At 41.4% G+C, this 22,373-nt stretch overlaps 1 protein-coding gene across 2 annotated transcripts in view; it reads right to left on the reverse strand.

The window, feature by feature from the left end:
• Positions 1-22,373, reverse strand: part of LOC122808648 — a 360,612-nt gene that overhangs the window by 72,959 nt on the left and 265,280 nt on the right. For both annotated transcript variants that reach the window (XM_044079618.1, XM_044079617.1), the window contains exon 6: positions 8,402-8,529. In XM_044079618.1, coding sequence (XP_043935553.1) covers positions 8,402-8,529 — 128 coding nt within the window. The remainder of the gene's footprint in view (positions 1-8,401; positions 8,530-22,373) is intronic.

Below are 22,373 nucleotides of genomic sequence, written 5' to 3' on the forward strand. Positions count from 1 at the left end.
GGGTCTGATAAGGGAACAGTACAGCGGCACAGTGACCCCTGTTTGATGTTGGTGTGAATCCTTTCATGATCGGTGTCCAGTATCAACAGTCTTCATAGCCACATTGGCATTGTGGCTGTCACATGACAGATTAATGTCGACCTGTGTCCCTAGGTCCCTGATGACTCCTTGCATACATAATGGTTTGACACCTATGTGGTACTTTGTGTACCTTGTCTGGTATTTGGTGGGACATCCATACTGTCCAGTGTCTTCAGATGTCTGGGTGGGGTTCTTGTGTGTGAGAGTGTGGTCTGTCGCATGCTACAGACTGTACAGCAATTTTGACTACAGTTATGTGCACATGGGTGGTGTTCACTGCTTTGTGCATTGTCAGTTACCTGGCTATATGGGTGTCTGTGCTGCATATGGATACTCCCCCGCCTTTGATGTCTTGGTGCAGGTGTTGGGGCCATAACACATGGTATGTGGTATAACCTAGTAGTGCTGGTGTGGTATCACTAGGCCTGCAGCAGGCTTCTGTCACTGGACAGGCATCAATGTTCTCCATAATGGGAAGTGCCTCAGGGGCATGCATATTGCAGTTTACACATCTGGCATTGGTCAGCATTACCCTTATGTTTCCTACCACTTATGTTTTCTAGGGTGGTGGGTAGTCTTTTTGGCCTTGCCTACATACGGCTCTATGGAGGCGGCAAAGGCCTTATCCAGTATCCAGACGCACACGGGTAACAGCTGACAGCCACCCCTGTAACAGCAGCATGGCTTGTCATGCTTGACATCTCAAGCAGACACACATTACACCCTCTTGGACTGACAGCTGTAACTGTGCCAGCTGTTAAACATGAGCATTCTGTGTTTGTACTGTGGCATCATTCTTGGTGAGGTTGGATGCTGCACACAGCCAGTGTCATCCCGCCCTGGGGTACATACTCGGAGGGACCATCCATGTCTCATTTGTTGTTGACCAGGGAGGTACATCTCAGGTAATTCACACCAGCATGGACATTGAGTGCATCATATTTCTGCTTGCTTTGGGGTGACCTGCGTACTTGTGTTAAGTGGCATTTTGTGGCTACCTACAAGCAGCTTACTCTACCCTTTCCCTTGTTCAGTCTGGTGAGTGGAACAGCTGTGTTTCTGCCTATACAGACACCTATTACGACTGTATCAGGCATTTGTTTCTCCTTCAGGCCTGTGACTGTTTGGCACACCAGCTTTGCGTACTATTCGTTGCATGTGCTATGTTTGAAGGTTGTGGTTGCTTGTGATCTACTTTGGAGGCATCTGTTGGTGTGGTGTGTTTGTAATTAAGGCCTCCGGGAATATTTGTCTGTGTTTATGTGTTTGGTTTACAGTTGTGGTAGGTCTATGTGGGACTGGGTTTGTGGTGTATGTGGTTACCTTCTCCTCCTGACTAGTGTTGACAGTACTGACTTGTTGGAGCTCAACCTCTGCTTTGGATACATGGATGCAACTATCACATATGTTTGTATTTATTCGGGGGTGTTGTGGTTGTCTGTGTACTTGGTACTGGCGTCACATTGCCTCTGGATTCATAGGTTATACTTGTTGTGGCTGGACTTAGTGGATTGTATGTTTGGACATATGTTGTTGCCATACTACTGGTCAGTGATTACTTCCCTTTTTATGTTTGCTCTATCATGTGGTATCTTCCTCATTCTCTTGCATGGTTTGGTAATGGCTGGAGCCCAGCATGCCAGATGTCTGCGTGTATGGCATTGTGTGTTGTTGTTATTTGTGATTGCATACTCCAAGCATTCCTGGCTGTGTTCATGGAATGCCTGTATAACATGTTCTGTGGTGTGTCCCATATTCTGCACTTGCACAGGGCCTTTTGTGGATTCAACATCGGTTTTGAGGGCTGCAACCTATACTTTACACATGTTTTTCACTGTGGTATTCTGGCCAGGGACTGGGGTCAGGGTGTGTATATCCAGTGTGCTTACTCTATGGTCTGGTCTTACCAGTGAGGGGTACACTTCTCATCTTGCCATCCAGTACACATGTTGCTGATTATCACATCCAGTATGCTTACCCCTCTTGTGGGGGTAGTACATTGTTCCTGGGAATTTTGGTTTATGGAATCTGGGTAATGTTCTCCTACTGTGTTGGTGCTAGTACAATGCTACCGGTGTATGTCTGGGTATTTTCAGTCGAGCAATATAATGTGGTTTGGGGGGCTTGATATATTCATGTATTCCGACATAGGCCAGGTGCTGTTCCTGGTATTAGGACAGTGGTCTGCAGCAGGCTATATACTGCGAAGCAGTTTTAGCCATTGGTATTTGACCATGGATATTCCATGCTGCTTCTTGTTGTGGTACCAACATGGGGGTGTGGTTATACTTGCCATTTCTTGCTAGTCACCCTCCTTTTGTAGCTTGTTCCATGTTTTGCAGCTGTACAGAACAGTATGAGGTGTGACCTGGTAGTGTTAGGGTGCTGCTGTGAGCCTTGCCCAGTTCTCTATTACAGGATTGGTATCTACATTCTCCTTACTGTGTGCGTTTACACTGCACACATCTTGCTGTTTGTACATCTGTCATGGGGTAGTATTACATCTAGGTTCCTATCCCTTGTAGAACCTATGAGGTTGGGTTTGTGTTTTGAGACTTACCTATTCAGGGCATGCTGTGGGTACTGACAGCCTTTGCCAGTATCCATGGGGCATGGCATGATAGGTGCATGCCACCCCTAGCAGGTGGTGCATCATGTCAAACTCCGCATATCTTTCCAGCCTGTAACACATTGGCTCCCCTTTGACTGACTGCATTACTTCAGCCAATTATTGTACTTGATCTTCTTGTCTTCATAGTGTGGCATCATGCTTGGTGAGGGTGAGATGTTAGGCAGGGTCTTCATGTTTGCATATACTAGATGGTGTTACATTGCTTAACACATGGCAATCATGCCTCAGGTGGTGCTGCAGGGCTGCCTCTGTCGGATGCACATACTACACTCCCTGTACATGTTTGAGAGCAGGTTGTGTCATGTTAGGCATCCCTGTTACTATATGAGTGAGTCAGAGAGGTGAATCATTCCCAGGGTTCCTACTGTGCCAGTGTCTGTGCTCTGCGTTGCCTCTTTGCCAAGGCCATGGCATACTGGGCACGCCTCCTTCTGCCTACTGGGGCAGGCTCAGGTTGTTCCTCCTCCGAGTCACGCTCTGCCTGTGATGGCCTTGGCAATGGTGGGGGGCTGTTTGGCCCGGCCCTATGCTGGTCCTGCTGCAGCTGTTTTTGCAAGATCATATTATGTAGCATAGCGCATACCATGACAATTTGGGTACATGTAGTGGGTGTGTACTGCAAGGCTCCACCAGATGTGTCCAGACACCGGAACCGTGACTTAAGCAGCCCAAACACACGCTCTATCACATTACGTGTTTGTGCGTGTGCCTCATTATGGCGTTCCTGTTAAGGTGTGTGTGCGTTTCTGATGGGTGTCATCAGCCATGGCTCCAGTGCATAACCTGCATCCCCCACTAGGTGTCCGTGTGGGATGTCCCCATTGGCAAATGTCTGGTACAGCTGCGTCAAATGCCAGATGTGGGAATCGTGATAACTCCCAGGGCAACCAGCACACACATTCATTATTATGCCCTGGGCATCACACACGACCTGGCAGTTGATGGAGGGGAAGCCCTTGCGGTTAATGTAGGCCCTACCCCGCTCACCTGCTGGTGCTTTGATGCATATGTGCGTGCAGTCTATAGCACCCAGTACCTCAGGGTATTCCACTATTTGCTGGAAGAGACGCATATTGCTGGCCAATACCTCACGGGCATTGGGGAAATATACATGATCACCGACATGTGCTGACATGGCATCCAGGAACTGGTGCAGTACCCTGGAGGCTGATGCCTGTGATATCCCCATCATATCGCCAGTTGGTCTCTGGAAGGTACCTGTTGCTAGTATTCTTAGGCCAACACATACCTTGGTTTCCACTGGGATGGGTTCCCCTCTGTTGGTTCTGTGTGTGAGGCATGGCCTGCACAGCTCAACAATTTGCTGCAGGAGCTCTTTGTCCACTCTATAGCGCTCTACTATCTCCAGCTCATGTAACCCATGGTAGGTGACACTGGGCCTGTACACTCTTCTCCGTCTCATCACTGTGGGTTGTCTGGCAGCATCTGCATTGTCACCACCCTCAGCAAGTCACCTATGTCTCATTATGACAGCTATGGCAGCCCCTAACATTTCTGCTCTGAGTGAAGCTTTTTCAGTTTTCACTTCTATTAGCTTACTCCTGTCTTGCAGTGTCTCTTAATGGAAACATCCTGCACTACTGTTTGCAGAGTTTTAGGTGCTGGGCTGGGCTACTATTCTGCCTGTGTAATTGCCTGCTTCTAATTGTTTTCACCTGCTAGCTTCAGCAGTTATCCCTGCTAGCTTCCTATTAATTCTGTTGCGTCCTTTTTCCTCTCTGTTTCCTCAGGGGGGAGCAACTTGCATACTATCTGAAACACGCTCACAGTGGCTTACACGCGTGCACACATGCTTACATGGTTCAGAATCTACTTATTCGGGTTTAAACGCGTGTACACCCGCACAAACACTGTTACACGTCCGCCAACAGCCTCCAACATACTCAGCCTGCCTTACACGCGTGCACACCCGCGCAAACAGTGTTAAACATCTCCCAACACGCTCCCACATGCTCAGACTGACTTACACACGCGCACACTGTCCTACTCACCCTTCATGGCGTGCACACGTGCACATGCATGGCCAGCAAGAAACTTTGGTGTAGGTTACAGTGTACACCTTCCATTTCTTGACTTTCCATGACTTATCTAGTGGCACACCTCTTTCCATGATCTGTGCCTGTCATCTGTCATGTTACACTGGCCTCCAATGAACTGCATTTCCTTCTACCATTCCCCCCTGTGATGTCACCTATCTCCTACTCTATTTCTCCCCCTTTTGTATCTCTTACACTACTCAGACTGTGCTCATTTGGTATGTGACTGTGAGATTCAGTATCCGAACCCTCATTTACATGAGATTGCCTACTAATGCTTAGTTACATGTCTTAGACTCAGCTTCCCCCCTTAGCAACCACTACACGGTGGCCATGTTGGTTTTAGTCTGCTGGTCCCTGCATTATCATTCCATGTATTGCATGAAACCCACATTTGTGGGTTTATAACCTTCTTTTTCATTGTTTTATACAGCGCAGCCCGTTTGCGCGGGGCTGCGCTGGGTTTAAACATGGGCGATCGCCGAAAAAAAAAATTATATTTTTAATAGTTTTGCATCGGGTTATCTTGCCAATGGCCACATATTTGGCCATTGGCATGCTGCCAGAATCATATGCAACCTTTTTTTGGAGCTGACATCGCTCCGTTGTGGATTTTGCAGAAATGTACTCAGTTGTCAACTGAGTACATTTCTGCAGCTAAAACGTCTCCTACACGGACTGGTTTCTGCTTCGTGGATCGCTAATGTACCTCATTTGCATACCTTTCAGATGCAAGTGAGGTATTTAGCATGTCCACGCCCAGTCCGTGTAAGAGACGTTTTAGCTGGTCTCTTACACAGAGTTTAGGGCTGTTCCTGGATCGCAAGGCTTGCATGGAGTGTTGCACGTCTCTTACACTCCGTGCAAGCCTTCGTGAATCCTGCCCATTGTCTTCCCTGAATACATTTGCAAAACATTCCAAACTGGTGTCCATTTCCAAATCCAGATCTGCTTTGGGGCTACAGTTATTAAGGGTATGCCGTCCTAGGGTTCTACTCAGTAAGAAAAGTGGGAAGGTCTAAGACTCACTCTAGAAATTACAGAGGATGAGTATATTTCTATCAAATAAAAAAGCTGTAAGTTCATTGCATGCATACACATACATACATAACATCTCTTTAGCAATGCTAGCACACTGGAAAAGTTTGCCAAATAGATCTATGGTCTGCAGCCTCTGTCCTATAAACTTGTAAAGGAAAGCTCCATTATTACAGATCAAATATTCTGGTAAGTCCATAACCTCCATGTACAGTAGAAAGGGGTGGAGGTCAGCCCACAGCTATTACTAGCAAGATACTCCTGGGGGAAGCTCTCAGCAGTATCACAGCTGGTGCTAGTACAGGGGCAAAAGATGTAGAGGAGAGTGCCAGTGTACAGGTAACATAGCCAGCACTGCCCAGTATTACCCAGTACTGATATGGGGCATTGTCAGCAGTGTCACAACCTTGTCGCTAGCTGTGGGTGTCATTCTATGCGCTGGCATAGGTCAATAAATATAAGGGAATTGGTTAAGGTAGAAGACCTAAAACTGGTACTAATGAGCAATGCTGAGGGAAACTGTTAGCAGTTTCACAGTCCTGTCACTACCCATGAGTATCACTGCAGGTACTAGTACAGTGGTATTATATACAGAAAGGGGGTCACAGTACAAGACTCATAGCTGGTACTGACAGGCACTGCTGTGGGAAGCTCTTAGCAGGGTAACAATCCTGTCACTATCTGTGAGTGTCACTGCAGGTACTGGTACAGTGGTATTTTATACAGGAAGGGGGTCACAGTACAAGACTCATAGCTGGTACTGACAGGCACTGCTGTGGGAAGCTCTTAGCAGGGTAACAATCCTGTCACTACCTATGAGTGTCACTGCAGGTACTGGCACAGTGGTATTATATACAGGAAGGGGGTCACAGTACAAGACTCATAGCTGCTACTGACAGGCACTGCTGTGGGAAGCTCTCAGCAGGGTCATACTCTTCTCGTGAGCTGTGAGTGTCATGCCGGGCGCTGATATAGTGACATTATATACAGGCAGGAGGTTATGGTACAAGACCCATAGCTGGTACTGACAGGACACTAATGCAGTGAAAGATCTCATTATTGTCACAGACCTGTCACTACCTGTGGATATCACTGGGGTGGGGGGTGCTGGTGCAAGAATACTAATACAGGGGACAGAGTCAGGTACAGCTTTGGAACAGCGTCAGCAATATCACAGTCCTGTTACTACATGTGAATATCATATTTTGGGTATTGATACAGGGTACCAAAGAGGCTGGAGGGGACAACAACAAGGTTGCTGTTAACAATGTGGTATTACAGACAGACTCTGGGCAAGAACTTTAGAAAAGTATAGGGGAATGGAATGTAAAACTGAAGGCACATGGGTAGATAAGGCAGTTGTAATGGCAGCAAATGGAGGAAATCAGAAGAAGCTGAGAACTGAGATAGAAGGGAAAATAGTGGAACAGGTTAACAGCTTCAAGTATCTGGGAGGTATGACTGAGGAGAAAGGAAGTCTGAATGAGGAGGTCAAAGTTAGAATCAGACAGACTGTAGCCAACTGGCAAAGAGTGTCAGGTGTAGTATACGACAGAAGAATGTCAGAGAAACTGTAAAGTAAGGTGTACAAAGCACTGCAGCGACCAGTACTACTGTATGGTACAGAAACCTGGGCAGTAAAGGCAGAGCAGTTGAGGAAGCCAGAGGTGATGGAGGTGAAGTGCATAATACAGGTGGCAGAATGCACACTGTGGGACAGATGAAGAAATGAGGACATAAGAGCAGCAGCCAAAGTAGCTCCAATTTTAGAAAAGATCAGAAAGGACAGGTTACGATGGTTTGTCCACATATGCAGAAAAGCAGAAGACAATCTGGTGAAGAAGATTTGGGGCAGACTGGAGGAAGGCAAGATGAGATGAGGGACCAGGAAAGGGGTGTATTTATGACTCATGTAATCAGTGTCCACACATAGCTAATATGGAGCAGCTTTACATATAAGGACGTAATCAATATGTAAGAGCTAGTAAATGTTTTATTTATTTGAGCAGAGAGGTTATTTACATTGCTTGTTGCAAAATGTGCCCCTCTTTTTATACTGGCAAGACTGAATGCACTTTGAGAAAGAGGAAGATGGACTGTGTGATAAAAGACCTGCTACATTCAGGCATGAGTGTTGAAGAAGGTAGGAGAGTGCCAATGAATATAGAGATATGGTGGCAGATAACAAAACACTCCAACACTATGTAGAAAATGGTAAAAAAGGAGGTTGAAGATGATGATGGTGCAGTGATACTAGATACAGAGGAAGGAGTTCTGGTACCGGAGCCATATCTGGTACTGACGGCCACTGCTGTAGGAAGCTCATAAGAGGCTGACAGTCCTGTCTCTACCTGTGGGTATCAATGAGTATGCTGGCACTGTAGCATTATATAGAAGGACGGGAGTCAGAGCATATGGCCCATAGTTGATACCAATAGTACACTACCGTAAGAATAAAAGAACCATGTCATTACCTGTGACTTATTCCTGTAAGTGCCAGTAGAAAAGAACTAGCTATCTGTAGGGGGAGACATTCTTGGAAAGTCTTTCCAGTGCTGTTAGAATTAGTTGCAGTAAAAGTGTGTTTTCATACCTGTCTACATCGTCTGATACAGAAGATGATAATTATGAGGCACAGAATTCCAGCTGTTACTGTTCCACCTCCAAGAAGAATTTTCTGTAGTGAGACACTGATCCCAGTTGAAAGGTGATTTGTTTTCTCTAAAATCATAGAAATAAACAAAATGGTTAATACTGTTTGATTTAAATTTGAGTTTCTCCATATAATAGTCAGTTTTAACATTAGTGTGTCCTTGCAGAAAATAATTAGCTTTAAAAGGCAAAAAGGTAAATACATAAACTTTGTCGACATTTTTCTAACCTGGCCAGGAAATTCTAAGTCATGTACTAAACAAGAAAGTTCTAGGGATCCTCTACAACTTTTCTGTCAGTTTGCCTCCAGCCATGCTAAATGCCATCATGCCATTCCAGTGGTCTGGCTTCACCATCCTAAGGAATGGTCCTGACCCATAAGGCTTCTAACTAAGTAGTTAGTACCACTAGAATACTTTCAGTCAGGTTCATATATTAGTACTAGGCTAACTCCCGTTGTGTGCTATTTTAAGCCTAGCCAATTACCTCATGTGATAGTCAAACCCTACACCTTGTGTTTGGTAAGATAAGCACCTTAGCCATTACACCAACCTTTAATGTAGCAGAAAATGCACTGTCAGAAGTGGGACTTGAACCCATGTCTCCATTAGTAGAGCAGAATGCCCATGTTACTGAATGGAATTTCATTCCTTGAATCTGGTGCCTTAGACCACTCCACCATCCTGACAGCTAAGAAGTACATCATTGAGATAGGTCTGTGCAAAAAGCACAAGCTACACAGGGAAGCTGTAAAAAAAAACCAGCTTTCACTACATCTTCCATCTGATGAACAAGTAAAGCATGTCTCCTGACTGGCTGAAATTAAACGCTTTCCCTGACTTTTTACAGCCAACCAACCCAAATACTGTGCTGAGATAACCACACAACCCCTGGTGGCAGTCCTTCAGCCCATCCATTTCCTTTGGAGGGGAGATTCAAGTGCCAGGAGTGGTGCTGTAACACATGGTGAGCTGTGACTTCTATATTAGGCACAAAATACATATGTATAAGGAACCTCATACGCTGAAGTATATATAACATTAAAACAAAATTTAATGCAAGTTAAGTGCTTTTGTCCCTCTAAACTTAGAACTTTATTATTACACAGACACAAGTAAAGTAACCCTTTATATGGGTTAGTAAAATCACATGCCCAAATAAGTAATAAGTGAAAAAAAAATTGTGCACTGAAAAACTCAAATAATAAATAATTTCTATCTACAATAATTCTAATAAAAATCAATGGTGAAAAAATGTATTAATTAAAGTCTAGCTGCTCTAAATTTCAAAACACTTAAAACTGGTATATTATCGTTTAAACCCAGAACAGTAACTGTGTCTAATTTTAACTGCAATGTAAGTTCTCAAAACTCAGTTTATGTTTCCCATGGGTCTCTACTATGGTTCATCTTTATGTCAAAATAAAAAACAAAAAAAGTAGTATCTTTACACATCTATGTCATTTTAAATAATGATTTAGCTTCAAAATGGTGATTAATATTTATAGATTTTCTTTCTAAAAGTGCCTTCAGTCGTGCCAGTTTAAAAAGTGGGGCACATTTTGCAACAAGGAATGTAAATAACCTCTCTGCTTACATAAATAAAACATGGGGTTGGGAGGGTAGCCTGGCCTAATGGTTAAGGTGTTTGCCTTGCAAACACAAGGTGCAGGGTTTAAATCTTACAAGGGATAATTGACTAGACTTAAAATGGCTCACAAGGCAGTTACCTTAGTACTAATCTATGAATTTACTAGCTTTTACATACTGATTCCATCCTTGTATGCGAAGCTGCTCCATATTAGCTATGTGTGGACACTGATTACACGAGTTAACTGTAAGTAAAACATTTTTTTTCTTACTAGTACTATTTTTATAGTGTATTATTTTCTTTGCATGCTATAAAGTTTTTGCAGTTCTTTTAAGTATAATGGGGATAGTATTGTAAACAAGTGTTCCCATTGTTGATTCTTCTTTCGTCCTTCTTCTCTCTCTTTCTTCTTGTTCAGTATGTGCTTTTTCTCAGTCTTGCATGGGGAATGACTGGATTAAGGCCCATAGATTGATCTAGTAACAAGTTCTAAAAGAAAGCAAGTAAATAAAAAAGAATATTGAATATTACAAGTTTTTTTCTAGCAAATAAATGTATGCTTAGTTGTAATATTGTATCTGGTCCTCATGTACCCATGGAGACAATCTGATAAAGAGAAAGTAGCTATAATCTGATAAAGAGAAACTAGCTAAAAAAAGAGAAATTGACTAGGAGATAATGTTTTCTGAACACATTCAGGTGATTTCACATCTGGGAGAGCTATAAAGATAAGACAAAATCAGATAGCACTTAGTGGAACCACAGGCCACACCATGCCTGTTACCATGAAAGCCTTTCTTTTAGGTTAACTCAAGTCTATGAGTGTAGCTGTCAGTTTGGGAGACCTGTTCCTATTAGGAGGGTATAACTTCAAAATTTGAAGATGTGCATAGTTATATATGTTAGTATTAAGTTAATAGGTTTTAGGGTGTATTGGGGTGGGGTTTTTTTTGAGGACATTCAATAAAACAAAATGTTTTGTAAGATGTGACATAGGTGCAAATGGATATGATAAGAAACAACTGTATAAAAGTTCAGCTTGCTAAACAGTGTATTCGTGTAACAAAAGCTGGAACTAGACATTTAACAAATATTATACATAAAAGGTGGGAATAATAACTTTTTAATACAATAATGCTTTCTGTAATGTCTTTAAGTGTCAATGGTCTCACAGACCAATACAACAAAGAAAGAGTAGTGAACTATATTAGAAAATGTAGAATACAAATAGCTATGCTACAGGAGGCATGCTTGGAAAGAACCGAACATGTGAATTTGATAAAGAAAGATTTTCAGGTAGTTATTCATTGGAATTCCTGGGACAAAGGAAAAGGGGTGTACTCACATTAATTGCAAGGGAGCTCTAATAGTGATAGAAGATCTTCTTCTTCTTTCGGCTGCTCCTGTCAGGGGTCGCCACAGCAGATCAACTGTTTCCATTTCTTCCTGTCCTCTGCATCTTGCTCTGTCACACCAACCACCTGCATGTCCTCTCTCACCACATCCATAAACCTTATCTTAGGCCTTCCTCTTTTCTTGTTACGTGGCAGCTTCATCCTTCGCATCTTTTTCCCAATATACTCTGCATCCCTCCTCAGCACATGTCCAAACCAACTTAATCTTGTCTCTCTGGCTTTGTCTCCAAACCTTCCAACCTGGGCTGACCCTCTAATATACTTATTGCTAATCCTGTCCATCCTCGTCACACCCAGTGCAAATCTTAACATCTTCAACTCTGTCACGTCAAGCTCTGACTCCTGCCTTTTTGTCAATGCCACTGTCTCCAACCCATATAACATAGCTGGTCTCACTACCCTCTTGTAGACCTTCCCTTTCACTTTTACTGGTACTCGTCTGTCACAAGTCACTCCTGACACTCTTCTCCACCCACTCCATCCTGCCTGTACTCTCTTCTTCACCTCTCTTCCACACTTACCATTACTCTGAACTGTTTATCCCAAGTATTTAAACTCATCCACCTTCACCACCTCTACTCCCTGCATCCTCACCATTCCTCTATCCTCCCTCTCATTCACACACATATATTCTGTCTTAGTCCTGCTGACCTTCATTCCTCTTCTCTCTAGAGCATATCTCCAAGATAATGATAAAAAAAGATAATGGTAGATTTGTAGTACTAGGGGAATACTGGCAAGGGAGGAGAATTACACTGGCATGTATTTATATTCCACCTAAAACTGTATAAAACATATATAATAGTGTTTAAGAAAATTCTGGAAAAAATAATCAGCTTTCAGCAAGAAATATTACTTATAGGTGGGGACTAGAATTTGATTTGCAACAATGAAGATTTGTGGCAGGGCCCAGTAGGATAAGTATTACAAAGGAGTGTAGACTTTTGAAGAAATTTATGAAAATATTTGGCATGGAAGATGTGAATTCAGTACTAGGAGTTCAGGGTGAATTTACATATTATTTCCCAAGATAGAAAAACTGGGCTAGGCTAGACAGAATTCACATTTCACAGGAACATGCGCATTTAATTGAAGGTCTTCATATGCATCCAATAACTATTTAAGATCATCCACCAATAATAACTAAAATAAAAACACAGGATAATGAAATAAAAATGAGACACTGGCATTTCCCACCTATCTGTTGAAAAGAGAGGAATGTAATGAATGGGTAGTGGAAATTATTCAGGATCTACTAGAGAAGATAGCTATTTCTTCTGAAAATTTAGCTAGGAAGTGGAGTAAAATTAAAGTGGATATAAAAAATAGTATGGAAATAAAAGAAAGGGCGATATGGTTAAGAAGTAACAATAATTAGAGAGATTAACAAATGTTAAAGTATTGTAGATTAGGGGGAATCTCACAGACAAAGAAGATGAGCAACTGTAGAATGCTAAACAGAAAATAAGTGATTACCTTGATAATATGCATGAGTTTAGAAAGATTGCTTTCAAGCAACTCTTTTTTAATTATAACTCTAGAGCACAAAAACGTTTTACACAACTCCCACAACAGAAAGTAGAAAGGGCTGTCACCAAGCTTAGGGAGCCTATAACAAAGAAGGCAAAAAGAGATCCTGTAGAGGGATTAAAAATATTTCAGAAATTCTATGGAAGTTTGAATAAAGCAGAGAAATATGGAAGTCAAGGAAAAGTGGAAATGGAAATGTTTATGGAAGAATTAAATTACATTCAACTTACCTCTGGTGTGGTGTCTTGAGTCAATCAAGGTATTCGTCTAACCACTCCTACTGCCCCCCCCCCCTTCCTCATACAGGTTAAACTGCTACAACCTAGTACAGGTATCATTTTCAAATCTAGGTGCTTAGGATTTCCCTCTTTCTTCCCCCCTTGGATGACCTGGTGTGACTCAATGTATTCTTCTTTGTATGGATTTTTTTTTTTACTGTTTTTTGTGTGTAACTGAATGACCTGATGCTAAATTCTGATTCTGCACAGACTGTTCTATTTTTGTTGCAGAAGCTCTATAAGTAGTTAATGACTTTATTGAATTTCTGTGGTAATATTTGTGTTTAAACTGAATCTGTACCTAGAGAAAGTGTATAATGAGAGCTACTACTTGTTGCGTATGTTTTTAATGTTTAAATTGCACACACACATTGAAGAAGTGCTTTTATGACCTGAATAACTTGTGCTAGCTTTACCTGAATTGCTTTTACTGACAATTTTCCAGTTGTACAATTGTGAGCGATTGATTTAGTTTTACTGGTATATATTTAAAATCTGACAAGTGTTTATTTACTGCATTGCTCTCTTGCTAAGGTTTATTAGCTATAAATCCTAATCCATTCTGGTGTGCTACTCCCCCCCCCCCCCAAAAACCTTTCTGAATGTACTATTATAAAATAACTGCCTGTTGCTGCCTTAATGCTTATCCTAGAATCTCTGCTTTTCTCTTTTCCTAGTTGAACTTCAGATTTACCTACACTAACATACTGCAGCTCCTGAATAATGCTATCTACAGGATTGCAATTGGCTACCACAACAAAAACTGTTTCTCCCAGCAATTAATCAGAGTAGGTTATACATATAAAAATCATTTGTTAAGCTTTCTCTTACAGTGCTGTGTAATTAAGCAAGTCACCATTTTGGTCAGCCATAGAGCTCTTTTCTACTTGAGTGTTTGCCTTCTTCCCCTGTAACTAAAGTACACCCAGGAGCGGCCCTAGATCAACTGGTGCCCTAGGCAAAAGGGCTCCACGGTGCCCCTAACACATTACCTGGTGCCCCTATCCTGGTCTACCTACACCAAATAAATACTGGAAAAGTGCCCCTGCTAGACCGGTGCCCTAGGCGGCCACCTAGTTGGCCTATGCCTAAGGCCGGCCATGAGTACACCGACTCTTACATTTGTCTCTCTGACCCTAATTTTTACAGGTATAATTTATGCCTTTCTGTCTTTATAACACTCAGACATAGATTCCTGTTGAAAGTTTTACTTACTTGTCTGACATTTGAACAAGTAACCCTTATAAAAATCCTCAAAATTGTATACTGTTGGTCTGTCTTTCCTGCTAAACATAAGTAACATTAAAGTACTGAGTGCAAGTAACAAAGTGCTGAGTGCAGATTTTAGGCCCTTACATTCAACTTACCTCTGGTGTGATGTCAGTCAATCAGGGTATTCCTCTAACCACTCCTACTGCCTTCTCTTTTCCCCCACCCCCCTCTTTCCTCATATAGCTGCTACAACTTAGTACAGGCATTGGTTCATCCCTGCTCCGCTTGCCCTCCCACCCCTGGTGCTGTTACATTTATTGGCACTAGATCACACCCCACTTTTTTAAACCAATCAGTAACAACTTGTCACTCAACAGCACCACCCTCAACCTGATACTACCAGTCCTCCAACTCTACTATTCCTTTTGCTTAAGTTTTAAGTCTCATTCAGTAGGTATGCTATCACCCAAAATAGTCTTATTAACTCTACTTCTACCCGTTACTCATCCCAGGTATGCTATCACCCAAAATAGTCTTATTAACTCTACTTCTACCCCTGTTACTCATCCAAGGTATGCTATCACCCAAAATAGTCTTATTAACTCTACTACTACCCCTGTTACTCATCCCAGGTATGCTATCACCCAAAATAGTCTTATTAACTCTACTTCTACCCCTGTTACTCATCCCAGGTATGCTATCACCCAAAATAGTCTTATTAACTCAACTTCTACCCCTGTTACTCATCCCAGGTATGCTATCACCCAAAATAGTCTTATTAACTCTACTTCTACCCCTGTTACTCATCCCAGGTATGCTATCACCCAAAATAGTCTTATTAACTCTACTTCTACCCCTGTTACTCATCCCAGGTATGCTATCACCCACAATAGTCTTATTAACTCTACTTCTACCCCTCTTACTCATCCCAGGTATGCTATCACCCAAAATAGTCTTATTAACTCTACTTCTACCCTGTTACTCATCCCAGGTATGCTATCACCCAAAATAGTCTTATTAACTCTACTTCTACCCCTGTTACGTATCCTAGGTATGCTATCACCCAAAATAGTCTTATTAACTCTACGTCTACCCCTGTTACTCATCCCAGGTATGCTATCACCCAAAATAGTCTTATTAACTCTACTTCTACCCCTGTTACTTATCCCAGGTATGCTATCACCCAAAATAGCCTTATTAACTCTACTTCTACCCCTCTTACTCATCCCAGGTATGCTATCACCCAAAATAGTCTTATTAACTCTACTTCTACCCCTGTTACTCATCCCAGGTATGCTATCACCCAAAATAGTCTTATTAACTCTACTTCTACCCCTGTTACTCATCCCAGGTATGCTATCACCCAACATAGTCTTATTAACTCTACGTCTACCCCTTTTACTCATCTCATATCTCCTAACTGCCTACAAATATCAGGATCACCCAGGTTTCCACTACCCTAAATTCCAAACCTCCATCCCATCTACAACAGATAATAATGTCCCCTTACTCACTCCCCTCATGCTTACCTCCTTAACCCCTAAATACTACCCTCTTACTAGACCTAGTTACATTAGTCATAAAACTAGACACCATTACAAAACTTTATTCAAAATCTTAAAACTCATACTCAGGATACACTACAACCTCACAAAGGACAGCGACATCCACCCAAACCCTGGTCCATCCCCACCCGTTGGCCCTAATCCCCCTACTATGTTCCCTACCACCATAGCTCCAACAAATAGACCTCCTAACTCACTGCTGGCCTGCCATCTAAACATTACGAGCATAAATAACAAAACTCAGCACCTGCATGCCCTCTTAGCTGTTCATTCCCCAGATATATTATGCCTAACAGAAATGTGGCTGAAGCCTGCCACCAAGGACCATGAGATTCTGCCACCAGGGTATAGTATGTTTTGACTAGACCGTATCACCAGAAAGGGTGGTGGGGTAGCCATACTTTACAAGTCTACCCTATCTGTCAGCATAGACACCCAACAACCACCCCAGTTCAATAATGCTGAAATTCTTATCTCAAAACTACAAATTAAAAAAAAAAAAAATGTAAACATTGTCTGTGTCTACATTCCCCCAGGGAGGAATACAGAAACCTTAGAAAACTTCTTATATTGGTTATCCAATAACTACCCCCAAGAAACAATTGTTCTTGGAGATTTCAACATTGACTGAATACTTGCTCTTGTGAAACCCCCACAACCCACATAAACCTCTATGGATTTACTCAAATCATAACCTCCCCCACCAGGACAGGAAAACCCAATAACAAGGAAAGTACCCTAGACTGGATACTTGTCAATACCCATCTTCAGTCTTATAAATTAGGCACTTTCCCTGATGACCTAAGTGATCACTGTCTCACCTATGTAATCAAGCTCAACATAGACTGCTCCTACCAACCCACCTATAGAACATTAAGAAACAACAAGAATTTTATTCTCACCAAGTTTCAAAATGAACTTAAGGCATGCAACTAGGCAGTACTAAACAGTCTCCCCCTAGATGAAGCAGTAGCATACTTTAACACCAAATTCCTTGTTATTCTTAACTCCCATGCTCCCAGCTGCTCTATTAGAACCAATGTTAATATTGCACCATGGCTTTCTAAAGATACCAAAACCAAAATTTCACTCAGAAACAAAGCATGGGCCACCTACCGAAAAACAAAAGCCCCACTTGATCAACTAAGATTCAGACAGCTAAGGAATGACACCAAAAAATCCATAACCTTAGACAAAAAGAACCACTACTACCATCTACTGCAAAAACACCAAAACAAACCACAAAAGTTCTGGGCAGGAATAAACAAACTACTCCACCCAGGCCAAGCTGCCACTCCACTCCCCTCAGCTTCCCAACAAAAATCCCCAGTAGACATTGCTAATAACTTCAACAGCTTCTTCACAGAGACTATCCAGCCTCTAGCCAGTCAACTCTCTCCCAATGGCTCTAATTCTAATGTAGCCACACCCAGTACCCAAACATACTTTACCTTCCAACCTGTTCCTACTCAATGTATTCATGCCCTACTTAAGAAACTAAGACCCACCACCCTGGCTGCCGACCTCCTCCCAGCAGACTATCTGCAAAACGCTGCTGACACCATAGCATACCCCATCTCTATCTTGATCAACAGAGCTATATCTGAAGCTACTGTACCCACTATATGGAAAATCTCCCATGTCATACCTCTCTATAAAGGAGGCAGTTCCATTGAACTGTGAAACTTTAGACCCACAGCTATTCTGTCACCATTAGCTAAAATTATGGAGAAGTGTGTACACATACAGCTCATGCACTACCTCACACAGAACAAGCTGTTGTCCAATTTTCAGCATGGCTTTAAGCCACACCACAGTACTACTTCTGCCTCCTCTCTTTCTCTAACATCATTAACCACAACCGCAATAATAAACTATCCTCAGCACACTTTTTAGATCTATCCAAGGCTTTTGACATGGTTGACCACAAAATGCTTATAAATACCTTGAAGGCCCTCTCCTTAAACAACCATGCACTCCAATGATTTCAATCCTACCTGCAGGGCAGGCAACAGGCAGTCCTAAGGCAGGATAAGCTATCATCTCACCTACCCATCACATTAGGAGTCCCCCAGGGCTCGATACTAGGACCCCTTCTTTTCTCCATCTTTATCAACGACCTTCATTTAGTCATCCCAGATGCTACCTACATTCAATATGTGGATGACTCCACCTTGATTTGTTCTGACACCTCACCAGCTACTTTATTCACATTAACCCAAAATACCTTCAATACAGTGGAAAAATGGCTCTCCAATCAACATCTAATCCTAAACACCAACAAAAGTAAGTTGCTCCTCTTCTCCCCCACATGCAGGACCCCCCTGCCATCCTTCAACATAACCGTTAACAATGGCACTATCATCTACCCAGAAGCTCAAACTAAACTACTGGGTGTCATAATTGATAACAACCTGAAGTTTGATGCACATATTAATCAAACTATCAAAAGCATTAATAAAAAACTTGGCTCTCTTTATAGAATCAAATCTTTCCTTACCCCACTTACTAGAACTGCAATTGCCCATTCCCATCTGCTATCAACTCATCAGTATGCCTCACCTCTATTCTCCAACTTAAACAAAACAGGCCTTAATAAACTATCATCCTGCAATAACCACATTGCCAGATTTTTTACTGGCACAGCGTACAGGACACACCACTGTCACAACCTAAATCGACTAGGATGGCTTGAATTGCCTAGCCTACTGCAGTTCAACCAGCTAATAGTGGCGCATAAAGTCCTTTACCAACCAGAAAATACACCTGCACTAAGAAATATTATCATCCCCTATACCAGCACCCAGACACTGCGATCATCCACTAGACTCCTAGTTCAAACATACAAATCCAACTACTCAGCTGGGGACTCTCTGTTTGCCAACTCTATTGGAAAATCATGGAACAGACTCCCAGCTGACTTGACCCTATAACCCTCACTAACTCAATTCAAAAACAAACTCAAGAAATACTTCAAAATGCATTGGTTATGTCCTTGCACTAACCCCAACTAGTGACCTCTCTTTTTCTTAGGTGCCTTACTTTCAATTACTTCTTACTTTTTTCTACCACTCCATTTCAGGAAAGGTCAATTGTATAATTGCTGCTCAATGTGTCTTAAACCTGAATGTAATGTTATGTATATATAACTTTGAAAATAATGTTATGTTTTGTAAAGTGTTTTATAATAAGTTAGTATTATATGTGCTAAATGCTGGTATTGCTTATGACTATAACCTGCTTGAAACTAGCATTTACTAAATGTTCAATGTGTATTATTATCTTTGAGCTTTACTCCCTAGGCCTCCACTGAAAATGGACATATATCCAGTCAGACTATCCTGGTCAACAAATGTAAAATAAATAAATAAAATAAATATACCAAGGTTAGAGGTAGATGAGGCTCAATTACTAACAGTTAGAAAAGGAAGAGATGAGATAAAATAATCTACAGGAAAGTCCCCAGGAATAAATGGTATTTCTATGGAAGAAGTTTAGAAGCTAGGAGGGAAAAAACTGATAAAGATGTGCTGAAGGGACAGATTTGTCTCCCAGCAACTGCTACATCTTTTAAATAATCTACTAGGTCATGTGAAGCAGAGCACCTCTGTGACACTGTTCAAAAGGAACCTGGACGAATGGATGGGACACCATAAATTCTTACAGGGATAGTACCCACAAACCTCCTGGACATGGGCAGTCATTAATAAATACAGTCCTGGGTATTGACTGAAATATCTGTGGTATTACACTGGGATGAAATGGCTAGATTTGAGCTGACCTCCAGGTCAATAGCCTAATAACCGCCTATGATCCTATGATCCTATCGATGGTTTTGTTTAACAACATCGTAATAGAAGTACCGACATCCTGGAAGAAAGTTGTGGTAGCTGTAATGGGTCTACTCCAAAACACTGAAATCTCATAACTTGGAAATTCATAACATTGAGACTATAACATTGAAAATTCAAAACACTGAAAACCCAAAACAATGAAACTTCAGAACATTGAAACTTAGCTTCTTAACATTGAAAAGTACATTGCTCATGTAAATAAGATCCCCTCCACCTATAACAACACCTAAGTAACAAACACACTTTCTACTACATTTTTACAGGAGGGCAAGCCCCCCTGCACCTCCCATGTGGGGGGTTCTGCATCCCACACCTCCCGTAAATTAAATATACCAACTCCAAAATTGCACTGCAGTGGAAAAAAGTTAACTTCCTAACCTCGGTGTATGGTGCTCACAATACTGTGAGGTTAGGAAATTAACTTTTTTTTTCAATGTTTTGAGTTTTCATTGTTTTGGGTTTTCAGTGTTTTGGGATTTCAATGTTTTTGTCTCAATGTTTTGAATTGCAACATTATGAAATTTCAATGTTTTGAAGTAGACCCACTGTAATACCCAAAGAGTTTAAAGATCCATCAGATCCACTTTCATACAGGCCCATTTCAATACTAAACCATGATTAAAAAGTGTTTATGTCTATAATGGCTAAAAGAATGACAAATCGATGCCAAAATTGACAGATATTAATCAATGTGGTTTTGTGGAGGGGAAGCAAGCATTTAACAATATTAACAGAACATTGATGATCCAGAAGGAAGCAGAATATAAAAAAATACCACCGTTGTTGTTGGGTCTTAGTGCAGAGAAAGCATTTGACAGAGTAAGCTGGGACTTTATGAGCAGGGCAATGGAACTATTTGCATTCCCCGATAAAGTTATAAGACTGATTAGGAGGATACATGAGGGATTGGAGGCAACTTTTTAAGTGGATGGGTTCCTTTCTGATAACTTCTGTTTGAAAAGAGGAACTAGGCAGGGGTGTCCTCTTTCCCAGTTGTTATTTGCATTATATTTAGAACCACTGGCAAGGAAAATAAGGGACTCAGAAATTCAAAAATATAATTGGTATGGTTGTCAAGTAAAGCTGGCTCTATTTGCAGATGATATTATTTTATACCTGACAAAATCAGTAAAGAACATTTCTGTGTTGTGTAACACTTTGAGGCAGTTTAAATCTTTTCCAGATACATACATTTATGAAGTTAAAACAAAGGCAATAGCTGTAAATTATGTACCCACAGACAAATTGGTTCAGCAATATCCATATTTATGGGGACGTGATAAAATGACGTATTTAGGAGTATGGATTTTAAAGGATTCTTGTGTAGCAGCTAAGGATATGTGGGAAGGGACTAAAAAGATAATACAAAAACTGAGAAATTGGAAGTTCTGTTATATGGATACGGATAGCAAGATACCGGCAGTTAAAATGTTTTTAGTCCCTTTAGTTTTATACACAGGTCAAGCATATTTTTATCAACCAGAGGAGAAGTTGTGGTAGCAATTAATAAAGAGCTGAAGGATCTTATGTGGGAGGGGAAGACGGCACGAGTTAAAGTCAAATGGGATAAAGTGATCTTCCAATTGAACAAGGCAATTTGGAATTACTTGATTTGAAGGGGAGCTACACAGTTAAGACTCCTATATGTTGCAAAAGCAGAAACCTATAATTCAATTTGGAAAGGGATGATGATAAAACAGGAGGGAAGCTCAAGAAATAAGGAGAGACTGGGATTTTGGATTCAGATCCTTAAGGAGAACAACAATAACCATACAGAATATTATATTCAGAAAGTATTGTAAGAAGTAAGCCAACACGGGAATGGAGAAAGGAGATTCTGCTGATAAGGATGACTGCAATTAGTGACACTGACAATAGGCAAGAGGGGGCTGAAATTTATTGGAGAAAACTGGCAAAAGAATTAAGGTACTGGGAGCAAATAATTAGAAAGGGAAAGGTAATTGAATGGGAAGAGGCCAAGTATTTATTTGGACTGCAGGCTAAAGACTGCCTTTCCTATCAAGGATTGATATCAAAGTATAAGCAAAAAGAAAGAAAAAGGGAATCCTAAGTGAAAGACCAGCACTGGTAGAGTTTTCAGTAGAATTTGGAACAGAAACTGCTGTTTAAAAAAGGAATAATTAGTAGGGCATACAAAATATTGCATGATAACTACAAGAATCAATCAGTAGAGGTTAGAAAGGATTGGGAAGAGAGATCAGATATGCAATTTACACTGAAACAATGTGAGAATATATGCATGTCTCCCAAATATGCAGCAAAGTCTAAAAGATTTAGGATCTTTGCTTGGAAATGTTTGCATAGGTGTTTTTATACCCTAAGTAGACTCCAAAGAAGTTTTCCTCAAGTAATTGTTGGCAGTATGATGGAGAAGAAAGAGATAACTGGGAACATATTTTCTGGGAGTGCAATGAACTGGCATACTTTAGATATTCCCTGCAAACTGCT

Source organism: Protopterus annectens, chromosome 8.part0, assembly GCF_019279795.1.
Source record: "Protopterus annectens isolate FY-2018-M chromosome 8.part0, PAN1.0, whole genome shotgun sequence".
NCBI lineage: Eukaryota > Metazoa > Chordata > Ceratodontiformes > Protopteridae > Protopterus > Protopterus annectens.